Genomic DNA, 15,201 nt, shown 5'->3' with positions numbered 1-15,201 from the left:
CAGATGCTTAATTGACTGAGCCACCCAGGTGCCCCAGGAAATTTTAATGTTATACGACTTTTTTGTTGTTGTTTTTAAAGATTTTATTTATTTGAGAAAGAGAGTGAGAGCATGAGAGGAGGGAGGGTTAGAGGGAGAAGCAGACTTCCCGCTAAGTAGGGAGCCAAATGTGGGGCTCAATTAGGGCCCCTGGGATCATGACCTGAGCTAAAGGCAGGTGCTTAATGACTGAGCCACCCAGGTGCCCCAGGAATTTTAGATATTACACAAATTTTTTCCCCATTATTTTACTTATTTATTTGACACAGGGTGGGGAGAACATGACCTGGGGAAGTGGCAGAGGGAGAAGGAGAAACAGACTCCTTGTTGAGTAGGGAGCCCAACACTGGTCTCGATCCAGGAACCCTGTGATCATGACCTGAACTAAAGACAGATGCTTAACTGACTGAGCTGCCCAGGTGCCCCAAGATTTTTTTTTTTTTTAAGTGATCTCTACACCCAACATGGGACTCTAACTTACAATCCCAAGATCAAGAGTTGAATGCTCCACTGACTGAGCCAGCCAGATGCCTATATGTCTATTTTTCTACATATGGGAAGTTTATTAGCTGTCTTAAGACCAGTCATTTGTATTTATACCTTCATCAGCCAGTGAAAGTTTTGAAAGACACAAAAAAGTAGTTAGATGTAAATACAGAGTAGGAAACAAGATCAAATCAAGACTAAAATTTCCAGTTCAGCCTAAAAATTCCCATAAAGGACTTTTCAAAGTATTATATCAAATAAATGATTTCTTAACGCAGAGGACAATGAGCTTTGGGAAGCTTGGACCTGTAGCACAAGCACATTTTTTTTGAAAATCTTATTCTCTATGTTTTGTATGCTATCTTATAATTGTTTTTATATAAAAATTCAGAAGTTAATATTAAGCACAATTGGTACTCCATATAATTCTCCATTTTTTAAAGACTTTTTTAAAAAAAGATTTTATTTATGTATTTGACAGAGATCACAAGTAGCAGAGAGGCAGGCAGAGAGAGAGAGGGAAGCAGGCTCCCCGCTGAGCAGAGAGCCCGATGTGGGGCTTGATCCCAGGACCCTGGAATCCCAGGCGCCCCTCTCCATTTTTTTAAAAAAATATTTATCTGTTGGACAGAGAGAGAGAGAGTGAGAGAGGGAACACAAGCAGGGGGAGTGAGAGAGGGAGAAGCAGGGGGAGTGAGAGAGGGAGAAGCAGACCTCCCACTGAGCAGGGAGCCCGAGGTAGGGCTCAATCCCAGGACCCTGGGATCCTGACCTGAGCTGAAGGCAGACGCTTAGTGACAGCCACCCAGGCGCCCCAGTTTTCCATGTTTTTCGTGTTGACTTTCTTAATGTTATAGAGATGGATGTACGCAAATTGTGATTTTGAGAAGTGCAGTTGTACAAAAAGCCGAGACTTGATACTATTATAGTAATGAAAATTAGAGTATACCAAACTTAAGTAGGTATTAGGTTGTAGTCCTTAAGGGCAAAATAATACTATACTGGGTTTCTTAAGCATTTTGCTTTGTAAAAAGCCATTTGGCTTATAAAATGTTGAAATGATTTTAAAGAAAATTAGGACCTGTGGTTATAAGGTATAGTGATCATCATATATGTTGCTTATTTTAGAAATAACCTCATTTTTATAGCCAGCCAGTAAAATGCTTTATGTACATCTCTCTAGAGCAGTGGAACAACGGATGGATGACAGTTCAGTCCCAGTTGGCATGCTGCCCAAAATAAAAGAAGAAACCCAACATCTAAAGCTTACACACTTAGAGTATTTCAGCCTTTGGTGTCTAATGTTAACCCTGGAGTCACAGTCAAAGGATAATAAAAAGAATCACCAACATATTTGGTTAATGCCTGCTTCAGAATTGTAAGTGGTCTATCTAATACAGTAAAACTTCAGTAATTTGGATTACCTAATGGGATGGTATCTGGAATTCATGAAAAATACAGGATACATGATATCATGTTAGAGCTGTGCAATTTCATATATTCATGCCAACTGTAGATGGTTGTCAAGGAATTGTTTCTAAGTAGAGCACTATTCTTATTTTCAGTAGGTTAAATATGTCTTGAGAAATCTTTTTTTTTTTTTTAAAGATTTTATTTATTTATTTGATAGAGACACAGCGAGAGAGGCAACACAAGCAGAAGGAGTGGGAGAGGGAGAAGCAAGTTCCCCACTGAGCAGGGAACCCGATGCAGGGCTCGATCCCAGGACCCTGGGATCATGACCTGAGCCGAAGGCAGATGCCTAATGACTGAGCCACCCAGGCACCCCTTGAGAAATCTTATTTTGAAAATTCTTAGTCCTTTTGGGGTACCTGGGTGGTTCAGTGGGTTAAGCCTCTGCCTTCGGCTCAGGTCATGATCTTGGGGTCCTGGGATCGGGCCCCACCTTGGACTCTCTGCTCAGCAGAGAGCCTGCTTCCCCCTCTCTCTCTGCCTGCCTCTCTGCCTACTTGTGATCTCTCTCTCTCTGTCAAATAAATAAATAAAAAATCTTAAAAAATAAAAATAAAAAAATAAAAAGTTTTACTCCTTTTTCATCAGTGAAAAAAGCATAGAGTTTAATATAAGGTGAATTTTAACATAGTAGTAGTGTACAAATTAATGACATTTTACTTAATATTTAAATACTAGTCTTTAAAAAGTTTATTTTTCAGTAAGTTTTGATACAGATTCAAATTTTCTTTTTTTTTTTTTTTAAGATTTTATTTATTGATTTGACAGAGATCACAAGCAGGCAGAGAGGGGGCAGGGTAAGCAGGCTCCCCGCTGAGCAGAGAAACTGATGTGGGGCTTGATTCCAGGACCCTGGGATCATGACCTGAGCCGAAGGCAGAGGCTCAACCCACTGAGCCACCCAGGTGCCCAGATTCAAATTTTCTAAAGGTGGTCAGATCTATTTTTTATTATAAAAATTTTTTTAAGTTTTTTTATTTTTTAGTTTCAGGGGTAGAGTTTAGTGAGTCATTGTGTACAACACCTTATAGTGCCTTCCTTAATGCTCATCACCCAGTTACCCCATCACTCTACCCACCTCCCCTCCAGCAGCCCTCAGTCTGTTTCCTGTAGAGCTCTATTTTTTTACAAGTTGTTTATAAAGAAGTAATTCTGTATATCTTCGCAGAATATTTTTCTTTATGTAGTATTCCATTGTTTTTGATCTACTTATTTATAACTTTTAGAATGAATATCAATTTTAATGTGACTTTAGAAATAATTGGATCATTATTTCCTTAACAGTAAATTTTAATACAAGGAATCATTACAGTGGATAAAATTTACGTTGTTTTTGATAGACCATGTCAGCACAGTGAATAGGTCAAGTGTACATGCCAACAAGCTTCCAAAGCTGTATTTAACAGTTGTACCTGAGAAATTGTAAATGCTTAAAACTTGCTTCTTGGAAGCATTGGAATGATCAGTTTGCTTGCTATTATTTTAATAACAGTGATTATAAATCCTCTTGTAAATACTAAAGAACATCAAGTTCAGGAAAAGTATTACCATTTGTCTTCCTCATTGTTACGTGTATCAGCATAGGAAGTAGGGATGTCATTCAGAGTTCAAAGTACTGATTCACATGTTGTTCAGAGATCCCAGCCTGTGGCTGCAAGAAGGGATGGGCTACCTAGCACTCGTCAAGAGGTCTTTTGACGAGAGATTATTTTTAAACTAATAGAATGTTAGCTCAGCATTTCTAACACTTTAATGTAGATTGTGGAAAATGTAAAAATGAATGAGTCAGCGTTATGACTTTCAGGGGCCAGATGAACAAGTAAATTGTGGAAAAATGCTAATATAGTATTTATATATATGATGTAAATGGGAGCTTTCTCTCTTTCTTTCTGTTTCATAGGGAGGAGAGTGGTAACTGCATTGGAAACCTGATTAGAATAGAATGTGTGAAAACAGTTTGTGATGGACAATATTTACATAATTTTCGACGTAAAAATGGTGACATGCCTGTCACAAATCTAATGGCAGGTGATAGAATTATTTTAAGTGGAGAAGAGAGAACACTGTTTGCTTTATCTAGGGGATATGTGAAGGAGATTAACGTGACATCAGTAACCTGCTTATTAGACAGGTAATGAAATGTTCCTTTGGTGGGGTGGCAGCTTTATGGATATATAAATTGCATCCTACTCACAGTTTATTCATTTAAACCATTATTCATGGTTTCTAGTATATTATAGTTGTGCAGCCATCACCAAAATCACTTTTAGAATATTTTCATCACCCCAAAAAAGAACCCTTGTACCCTTTGGTATTCATTCCCCCTACTCTAGGCAATTGCCAGTTTCTTTTCTGTCTCTGTAGGTATGCCTGTTCTGAACATTTCATAGAAATGGGATCATATATGATCTTCTGTGACTGGCTTTTCTTTACTTAGCATACTGTTTTGTTTTTTTTTTAATTTGAGAGAGAGAGAGTGACAGAGAGAAGGAGCAGGGGGAAGACCAGAGGGAGAGGAAGAAGCAGACTCCCCCTGAGCACAGAGCCCAATGTGGGGCTCAGTCCTAGGACCCTGAGATCGTGGTTTGAGCTGAAATCAAGAGTCGGACTCTTAACCATCTGAGACCCCACAAGCGTCCCTATGTAAATATATTTTTACTCTCCTTTGTAGATGCCTACTGGTGAAATTGAGTTTAGCATTTTGAGGAACTACCAAACTGCTAAGGTTTGGTTAGTATATTCTGTTTCATGATGCTAATGTGGACGTGATCTTACCTAGTTCTCATCACCCCATGAATGTCAGGCAGGCTAGATCCCCAGTTAGCCATGAAGCTTACTTGTAGCACTCTGGGCACTCACCATTTCATTTTCTCCTTCTAAAAAGAACCGTTTTGGGGTGCCTGGCTCACTCAGTCAAGCATGCAACTCTTGATCTCTGGATTATGGATTTGAGCCCCATGTTGACTGTACAGGTTACTTAAAAATAAAATATTTTACTAAAAAACCATTTTTTTCCTATTTGTAGTTGTGACATAAAGTATATTTATCTCTGTTAAAACAAAGTGAGTTTATTTAAAGAAAAATATTAAGTAAATAGAAAAATTGGTATGAACATTTGTGGTTGAGACCGATATCCAGGCTCACTAATGTCTACATTCCCCTCTTCCTGCCCTCCCAGCCTTCCTTGCATGAAGTGCAGGCCAGGCCTCCCTTATCTTAATGGATGGAGATCAGGAATTGGGATGCAGTGACTTCTGGGTAACTGCCCTGGATGTGTCCGGGCTTGTCCTCGGCCAGTCAGTAATTCTAGTTTAGCTACTACCAGCCGCAGTCTGGGTTTCATTATATGGGAGTATGAGGCACAGTACTTCTTTTGTCTCTCAGGATTTCTGGCAGTCTCTTGCAGTTATTTATTTAGTGAGTATCCTGCTTTGCAAATTGTTGAGGAGTTTATAATCTTGGGGGTAAACAAATAAACATATTTCTGGTCTAATATGACAAGTGTTTGAATTGAAGAGAATACGGATGAGAGGCATTGAACCTAATTTTAGAAGGCTCAGGGAAAGCTTTTGAAAGAGGTCATTCTGGATCTTCACCTGGTGAATTAATTGCCTGGTGTAGGAGTGTGAGAAGAGTGTGCCAGACAGAGGAATGTGGTGCATAACAACATAACAGTGTGACGGTACGTTCAGCAAAGTGCAGGAATGTAAAAGATGAAGAAGAGAGTGTGATTGGGGAGGTCACTTCATAGAAGATTTTACATAACATGTTAAGTTGTGACTATTCAGATGTATTAAAGAGTTTTATTTTTTATTTTTTATTTTTTTTTAAAGATTTTATTTATTTGACAGAGAGAGAGAGATCACAAGTAGGCAGAGAGGCAGGCAGAGAGAGAGAGAGGGAAGCAGGCTCCCTGCTGAGCAGAGAGCCTGATGCGGGGCTTGATCCCAGGACCCTGAGATCATGACCTGAGCCAAAGGCAGAGGCTTTAACCCACCGAGCCATCCAGGCGCCCCTATTAAAGAGTTTTAAACAGAAAAGCGATAATAATCGGATTTGCATTTCTCTGTGGATGCATTGGGAGGAACAGTTAATAGAGATGAATCTGAAAGCATGGAAACCAGGAAACTTGTAGTGGCCCAGGCCAGTGGTGATTGAGGGCAAGGTAGCTTTGGCAGAGAGCATGGAGTGATTTTGAGAAGTTATTTAGAAAGTAAAATTGGCTAACATTTGGATGCTGATTGGATATGGACGTTGGGGAGAGGGTGAGGGGAAGGGAGAAGGAAGGACAATGCAGTGGTGTAGAGGCACGTGCTGTTGACTGGAATCAGAGCCACATAATAAGGATCAGGTTCAGCGGGAGTAAAGATTTGTTCAGTTTTGAATGTATTGAGTTTTCATAGCCTGGGTTTTGACCAAGTGGAAAATTCTTGCTGCCTGCCGGATATCCAAACCTGAAGCTCAGGTGAGCAGCCAGGCAGAAGAAGAATGTGAGGTCAGGCCTCAAGATGTAGATGTGGCATTTAGAGCTACATGAGGGGATGGAACCAAGGGAAAATGACAAGAAAGAACAGTATAGAGGACCAGGGGAGGGACTCTAGGGAGCCCTGGGGTTTTAGGAGTTGGAAGAGGAGTGGGAGAAGGCATCAGGAAAGAGACCTGTGCTCCAGGCTAGAGGAGAGAGGGGCCCTGTGCTCAGGATCCTTCTCGGTGTGGTGAGTCCAGGCTAGATTGCAAAGCTAGGCCTAGTGAATTGTCAGCAGGTGTTGTAGGTTCCTGATTAATTGATTTGACCTTAGTGTCTTAAACCCTACTTTTCTCCCTTTTCCGGCCAGTGCACCATTCTTTTTTTTTTTTAAGATTTTATTTATCTGACAGAGAGAGATCACAAGTAGGCAGGCAGAGAGAGAGGAGAAGCAGACTCCCCAGCAAGCAGGGAGCCTGACGTGGGGCTCGATCCCAGGACCCTTAGATCATGACCTGAGCCGAAAGCAGATGCCCAACCCACTGAGCCACCCAGGCGCCCCAGTGCACCATTCTTAAGTTGTCTGATTGGCAAGTATGAATTAGGGCCTGGTAGCCCTTTTTTGTTTTTAAAGATTTTATTTATTTATTTGACAGAGATCACAAGTAGGCACAGAGGCAGGCAGAGAGGGAGAGGGGAAAGCAGGCTCCCTGCTGAGCAGAGAGCCTGATGTGGGGCTCGATCCCAGGACCCTGGGATCATGACCTGAGCCGAAGGCAGAGGCTAAACCCACTGAGCCACCCAGGTGCCCCAGGTAGCCTTTTTTTTTTTTTTTTTAAGATTTTATTTATTTATTTGACAGAGAGAGAGATCACAAGTAGGCAGTGAGGCACGCCGAGAAGGAGGGGGAAGCGGGCTCCCTCCCTATGCAGGCCTTGATCCCAGGACCCTGAAACCATGACCTGAGCTGAAGGCAGAGGCTTTAACCCACTGAGCCACTCAGGTGCCCCCCAGGTAGCCATTTTAATAGTTATTCTGGCTCATTTACTCTTTTAGCAAACAGTAATGTATTCCTTCCTTCCTCCCTCCTTCCCTCCCTCCCTCCCTTCCTTCCTTTTTTAAGATTTTATTAGTCGGAGAGAGAGAGAGAAATTGAGATTACAAACAAGGGGGGTGGCAGGCAGAGAGAGAAGCAGAATTTCTGCTGAGCGAGGAACCCAGTGCGGCACTTGATCCCAGGACCCTGGGATCATGACCTCTGCCAAAGGCAGAGGCTTAACCAACAGCCACTCAGGCATCCTACAAACAGGCAATGTGTTTCTTATACAGACCAACTGACTATGTTAAATGAAGAACATTCATGTATATCTGTTTGCTGTTTTAGGAACTTGTCAATACTCCCAGAATCAACTTTGTTCAGATTGGACCAGGAAGAAAAAACTTGTGATATAGACACCCCCTTAGGAAATCTTTCTAAATTGATGGAGAATACTTGTGTCAGGTTTGTAACAATGAGTGAATCTGAAATTTACCCATCTTTCTTAAGGAATATTACTAAAAACACTTTTTTTTTCTTTTCAGCCAGAAACTTAGAGATTTGATCATTGACTTTCGTGAACCTCAATTTACATCCTACCTCAGTTCTGTTCTTCCATATGATGCTAAAGATACAGTTGCCTGCATTCTAAAAGGTATGTGATAATCAGCATGTCTGCTTCCATTGATTGTTCTTGGTTGTATATATAATTCAGTGTCTATTATAGCCTAGCATTTTTGTAACTTAATAAACTTGTAATTTTTAGACAGATTTTCTTGGGAAGTAGTTTACCTATATGCTTTAATATCACCATGACATTTTTCTTACTTTAAAAAGACATGTTGAAAAACAGGCTTGAAAAGAGGCTGCTTTTTTTTTTTTTAATTTTTTATTTCTTTTCAGCGTAACAATATTCATTGTTTTTTGCACCACACCCAGTGCTCCATGCAATCCGTGCCCTCTCTAACACCCACCACCTGGTTCCCCCAACCTCCCACCCCCTGCCCCTTCAAAACCCTCAGATTGTTTTTCAGAGTCCATAGTCTCTCATGGTTCATTTCCCCCTCCAATTTCCCTCAACTCCCTTCTCTGCTCCATCTCCCCATGTCCTCCATGTTATTTCTTATGCTCCAAAAATAAGTGAAACCATATGATAATTGACTCTCTCTGCTTGACTTATTTCACTCAGCATAATCTCTTCCAGTCCCGTCCATGTTGCTACAAAAGTTGGGTGTTCATCCTTTCTGATGGAGGCATAATACTCCATAGTGTATATGGACCACATCTTCCTTATCCATTCGTCCGTTGAAGGGCATCTTGGTTCTTTCCACAGTTGGGCGGCCGTGGCCATTGCTGCTATAAACATTGGGGTACAGATGGCCCTTCTTTTCACTACATCAGTATCTTTGGGGTAAATACCCAGTAGTGCAATTGCAGGGTCATAGGGAAGCTCTATTTTTAATTTCTTGAGGAATCTCCACACTGTTCTCCAAAGTGGCTGCACCAACTTGCATTCCCACCAACAGTGTAAGAGGGTTCCCCTTTCTCCACATCCTCTCCAACACATGTTGTTTCCTGTCTTGCTAATTTTGGCCATTCTAACTGGTGTAAGGTGGTATCTCAATGTGGTTTTAATTTGAATCTCCCTGATGGCTAGTGATGATGAACATTTTTTCATGTGTCTGATAGAGAGGCTGCTTTTCTTACAGTTAATTTGCTCATTGAAATCCAACATTCTTTTTCCTCTATTTTTAAATTTAAATGTAGGTTTGAATAAACCTCAGAGGCAAGCAATGAAAAAGGTACTTCTTTCAAAAGACTACACACTCATCGTGGGTATGCCTGGAACAGGAAAAACAACTACAATATGTACTCTTGTAAGGTTATTCTTTTGCTTAGAAACTATTTAAATCAGTTTCTCAGTTTGGAGAATGTGATGTTTTCTATCAAAAGGGCTGAATTTTAAATCAAAAGGCTTTATTTCAAATTAACCTTTAAGAATGACATGAGAGGGGTGCCTGGGTGGCTCAGTGGGTTAAACCTCTGCCTTTGGCTCAGGTTATGATCGTGGGGTCCTGGGATTGAGCCCCATATCAGGCTCTCTGCTCAGCTGGGAGCCTGCTTCCCCCCCTCTCTCTGCCTGCCTCTCTGCCTACGTGTGAACTCTCTCTATATGTCAAATAAATAAATAAAATCTTAAAAAAAAATGAATGACAAGAGAAATATAAAAGCTAAGTCACAAAAAGTTGTAATCAAATTGTAGGTTTTTTGCATTTAGGATTATCTGAGATGTCTTTTGGTTGGTGGCATGTGTTTCATTGTATGTTTTCTTTGCCTTAAAAAATTGATAAATTATACAGAGGTGGTTGAAATAGATTTTTCTGGGATTTGTTTTTCCATGTCAGTAGATTTCTCTGCTAATCTTAGAGTAATCATAATGATGGCAACAAATATTTGTTGATTGATACTGTGTGCCAGGCACTATTCAAAGTTTGTACTTTGTACTCAATTTTATTATCAATAATAAATAATAAAATATACCTAATTTTATTATCATTAATAGTATGGTATTAATATATCATTAATTAACGAGATAACGCCATGTGACTTTCATCAAACATTTTGACTTTATAATTTTTTTAAATACTTAGCTTGACTCAGCTCTAAGATACGCTTCCTGTTTTCTGATTGTGTTTGAAAAATGTTGAAATTGAACAATGTATTTGAAAATTGTATTTGGGGGCACCTGGGTGGCTCAGTGGGTTAAGCCTCTGCCTTTGGCTCAGGTCATGATCTCAGGGTCCTGGGATCGAGTCCCGCATTGGGCTCTCTGCTCAGCGGAGAACCTGCTTCCTCCTCTCTCTCTCTCTCTGCCTGTCTCTCTGCCTACTTGTAATCTCTCTCTGTGAAATAAATAAATAAAATCTTAAAAAAAAAAAAAGAAAAATGAAAATTGTATTTGAAGCATGTTGAAAATTATTTGGAATTAAAAGTAATGTTATTTTCCTTTCTTTTATTCATTATTAGGTAAGAATTCTCTATGCCTGTGGTTTTAGTGTTTTGTTGACCAGCTATACACATTCTGCTGTTGACAATATTCTTCTGAAGTTAGCGAAGTTTAAAATAGGATTTTTGCGTTTGGGTCAGGCTCAGAAGGTACATCAAGACATCCAGAAATTCACAGAGGAGGAAATTTGCAGATCCAAGTCCATTAAATCCTTAGCTCTTCTGGAAGAACTCTACAACAGCCACGTAAGTACAGTTATTGCATAATAATACCAGCAGGAATTTTTGTAGCCAGACTGAGTGGAGAAACAACATTCTGGGAAATTCAGTCACATTGACCAGTTTTACTAGTTTATAGTTTGCTCTTTGCTTTTGAACTGAAATGAGGATTCTGGTTTATTATTCAGGGCTCCCATCTCCTAGTTTAAACTATCCTAGTTATGGAAAATGCTTGTTTCTCTCCACTCCCAGCACTTCTGACACTAGCTAGTGGAGATAGTGCTGATTCTGCAGCTTAGTGCTCAACCACTTAATAGGATTGCACCACCCACTTCAGTTCCCAGTTGTAAGTCCGGGCCTCCAGTGCATCTCTCTGAGCTAACAGCCATAAATCAGGGTCCCCATAACCCCATCCTAGGGTTCGATAACTTGCTAGAATGGCTTACAGAATTCAAGTAAGTGCTTTACTGACGAAATTACTGGATGTATTCACAGGATGCAATTCAGAAACAGCCAAATGGAAGAGATGCATAGGGTTAGGAATGCGGATAGGGATCTAGAGCTTCTATACCCTCTCCGGATGAACCACCCTCCCAGCACCATGATGTGTTCACCAACCCAGAAGCTCTCTGAACCCCTTTGTGTGGGGGTTTTTATGGAGATTCCATCATGTAGGCATGATTGATTAAATCATTGGTGTTTGGTGATTAGCTCAATTTCCAGACCCTCTACCCTTCCCTCAGTAGAGGGGTGGGGTTGGGGATGGGGTTGAAAAATTCTAACCCTTTAATCTCTAGATTGGTTCCTCTGGCTTCCAACTCCCATCCTCTAATTAGCATAATGCAGGTATGGTTGAAAGAGGCTTATTATGAATAACAAGAGATATTCCTCTCTCCCCTAACACTCAGGAAATTCCAAGGATTTTAGGATCTCTGTGTCAGGAACCCAGAGGAGGACAAACATGTATTATTATATTATAATATCACACCTCGAAAACTACTAATAATTATTTATTATTAGTAAATAATTTACTAAAAAATTAGTAAATAATTAGGATTATTTAGCCTGTTTGAATTCCAAACAATGAACAGTCTAATGATAGGTTTTTCTAGACTTAGAGACTTTTTTTTTTTTTAATATTTTATTTATTTATTTGACAGACAAATCACAAGGAGGCAGAGAGGCAGGCAGAGAGAGAGAGTGGGGGGGAAGCAGGCTCCCCGCTGAGCAGAGAGCCCGATGTGGGGCTCGATCTCAGGACCCTGAGATCATGACCTGAGCCGAAGGCAGAGGCATTAACCCACTGAGCCACCCAGGCGCTCCTAGACTTAGAGACTTTTGATATAGAGCCTAGTTTTTATTTTATTATTTAATATCTGTATTTTTGGGGGAAGTTTTATTTTTTAAAGATTTTATTTTGGGGGGCACCTGGGTGGCTCAGTCATTAAGTGTCTACCTTCGGCTCAGGTCATGATCCCAGGGTCCTGGGATCAAGCCCTGCATTGGGCTCCCTGCTCGGCAGGAAGCCTACTTCTCTCTCTCCCACTCCTCCTGCTTCTGTTCCCTGTATTGCTGTGTCTCTCTCTGTCAAATATATAAATAAATCTTAAAAAAAAAAAAAGATTTTATTTTTGGGGCACCTGGATGGCTCACTTGGTTAAATGTCTGCCTTCAGCTTAGGTGATGATCCCAGCATCCTTTTGCTCATCAGGGAGTCTGCTTCTCTCTCTCCCTCTGCCTCTCCACCTGCTTGTGCTCTCTCTCTCAAATAAATAATTAAAATCTTTAAAAAAAATTTTTATTTTTAAGTAATCTCTACATCAACATAGGACTTGAACTCGTGACCCCACGATCAAGAGTTACTTGTTCTACTGACTGAGCCAGCAAGGCACTCCCCACCCTGGGAAGTTTTAACTGATAGTTTTGTCTTTGAAAAAAATCATCTAAAATAAATAAAATAAATTTAATAGGCTGTTCCTTCTATTCCTTTTTCTAATATCTATACCAGTTATTGAAAAATTTTGAAGGGCACCTGGGTGGGTGGCTCATTCAGTTGGGGGTCTGCCTTTGGCTCAGGTTATGGTCCTGGGGTCCTGGGATCAAACCCTACATCTGGGTCCCTGCTCAGCCAGGAGCCTGCTTCTCCCTCTCCCTCTGCTGCTCCCCATGCTTGTTCTCTCTTGTTCTGTCAAATAAATGAATAAAATCTTAAAAAAAAGAAAAAAATTTTTGAAGTGCCTAAAATGTATATCTGATTAACTTCTTAAAAATTAAACTTATTGGGGTGCCTGGGTGGCTTAGTGAGTTAAAGCCTCTGCCTTTGGCTCAGGTCATGATCCCAGAGTCCTGGGATCGAGCGCCATATCCGGCTCCCTGCTCGGTGAGAAGCCTGCTTCTCCCTCTCTCTCTGTAGCTTCCCCTGCTTGTGTTCCCTCTTTCGCTATGTCTCTGTCCAGTAAATAAAAATCTTAAAAAAAAAACCTATTGGGGTGCCTGGGTGGCTCAGTGGGTTAAAGTCTCTGCCTTTGGCTCAGGTCATGATCCCGAGGTCATGGGATTGAGCCCCGCATCGGGCTCTCTGCTCAGCAGGGAGCCTGCTTCCCTCTCTCTGCCTGCCTCTCTGCCTGCTTGTGATCTCTCTCTGTCAAATAAATAAATAAAATCCTTAAAAAAAACACAAACCTATTGGTTGTATTTGACTGATACAGACATTCTCAACAGTGTATTCACAGATCAAATTTAGCAGGGCATTAAAAGGTTTGTACACTGTGAACAAGTGGGATTTATTCCCACGATAGAGAGATTATTCAGCAAGAAAATCTATCAGTGTGATCCTTCATCCTTCAATTTTTAACATGCCTTCTATCATTAAATTTGAAGTGACTTTCTTGTATAAAGTATATAGCTAAATAATGTTATCTACTCTGCCAATCTTTTTTTTTTTAAGATTTTATTGATTCATTCATGAGAGAGAGAGAGAGGCAGAGAGAGAAGCAGGCTCCCCACCGAGCAGGGAGCCCGATGTAGGACTCAATCCCAGGACCTGGGGATCATGACCCGAGCCGAAGGCAGATGCCCAAACATCTGAGCCACCCAGGTGCCCCTGCCAATCTGTTTTTTAATTGTTTTGATTCCTGTCTTTTTTTTTTTTTAAGATTTTATTTATGTGACAGACAGTGAGAGGGAATACAAGCAGGGGAAGTGGGAGGGGAAGAAGCAGGCCTCCCACTGAGCATGGAGCCGAATGTGCGGTTTTATTCCAGCACCCTGGGATAATGACCTGAGCTGAAGGCAGAGGTTTAACAACTGAGCCACCCAGGCATCCCTAATCCCTGTCTTTTAAAATATACATGGCACATATATAAACTGTTTACATTCATCATAAATATTGATACACGTTGGGTCTTAAGTCATTTTATTTTTTGTTTTATGTTTCCTATGGTTTTTTTTTTTTAAAGATTTAATTTATTTATTTGAGAGAGAGACAGTGAGAGAGAGCATGAGCGAGGAGAAGGTCAGAGGGAGAAGCAGACTCCCATGGAGCTGGGAGCCCGATGCGGGACTCGATCCAGGGACTCCGGGATCATGACCTGAGCCGAAGGCAGTCGTCCAACCAACTGAGCCACCCAGGCGTCCCTGTTTCCTATGGTTTTTATTGTTGTTGTTTATTTTCTTTTTATAATCACACCCAACATGGGGCTCAAACTCAAAACCCTGAGATCAAGAGTCATATGTTCTAGTGGCTGAGGCAGCCAAGTTCCCCTCTCTTTATTGATTGTTTTCTTTTTCCTGCCTTATGGTTTACTTGAACAGTTTTTATTCCATTTTGATTTCTCTATGGTATTTTTGTGTGATCACTTTGAATAGCTTTTAGTAATTGGTCTGTTGCTCTGTGTATTACATCAGACACACACGCACACGTAGTCTGTTGATTTTGTCATTTTACTAGTGCTTGTGAAGTTGGAGAGCTTAACTCCATTTATGTCCCTTTCTTCTGTTTATGATTGTCTTTTTTTTCTACATAGACTACGTCAGACTGTGTTCTAATTTTTGCTTCAATCATCAAATATAATTTGTAGGAAATGAAAAACATATTGTATCCATCCATATATTTGTTTACTCTGTTCTTCCCTCTTGATTTTCCAAATTTCTGTTCTTTTATCATTTCCTTTCTATTTAAAGATCTTCCTTTATCCATTCTTTCAGGGTAGTAGGTCAACTAAGAACAAATTCCTTTAGTTTTCCTTCATTGTGGGAATGTCTCAATTTCTCCTTCATTTCTGATATATTGTTTTGTTAGTTATAGGATTTTGGGTAAATAATTTTTTTCTTTTGGTACTGGAAAAATATTCTGCCCCTTCTGTAAGGCTTATGTGATTTCTAAGAGAAATGTGCGGACATTTGAATTAGAAAGTTTTTCCCCTAGAGCAAGGTATTATTTTCTTGGGCTACTTTCCAGACTTCTTCTTCTTCTTTT

The 15,201-nt window shown here is 40.4% G+C and overlaps 1 protein-coding gene across 1 annotated transcript in view; it reads left to right on the top strand.

Annotated features, from left to right (window-relative positions):
• Positions 1 to 15,201, top strand: part of LOC111144952 (DNA replication helicase/nuclease 2) — a 52,804-nt gene that overhangs the window by 26,292 nt on the left and 11,311 nt on the right. The window contains exons 9-14 of the mRNA XM_022499573.1: positions 1,709 to 1,903; positions 3,899 to 4,129; positions 7,848 to 7,964; positions 8,045 to 8,154; positions 9,267 to 9,376; positions 10,527 to 10,751. Of these exons, the coding sequence (XP_022355281.1) occupies positions 1,709 to 1,903; positions 3,899 to 4,129; positions 7,848 to 7,964; positions 8,045 to 8,154; positions 9,267 to 9,376; positions 10,527 to 10,751 (988 nt within the window). The remainder of the gene's footprint in view (positions 1 to 1,708; positions 1,904 to 3,898; positions 4,130 to 7,847; positions 7,965 to 8,044; positions 8,155 to 9,266; positions 9,377 to 10,526; positions 10,752 to 15,201) is intronic.

The sequence above is a fragment of the Enhydra lutris genome, unplaced genomic scaffold (genome assembly GCF_002288905.1).
Source record: "Enhydra lutris kenyoni isolate GAN:26980312 unplaced genomic scaffold, ASM228890v2 scaffoldscaffold12, whole genome shotgun sequence".
In the NCBI taxonomy this organism is placed as follows: Eukaryota; Metazoa; Chordata; class Mammalia; order Carnivora; family Mustelidae; genus Enhydra; species Enhydra lutris.
The sequence above is the reverse complement of the archived record's forward strand: the minus strand, read 5'-3'. Positions and strand labels throughout refer to the sequence as shown.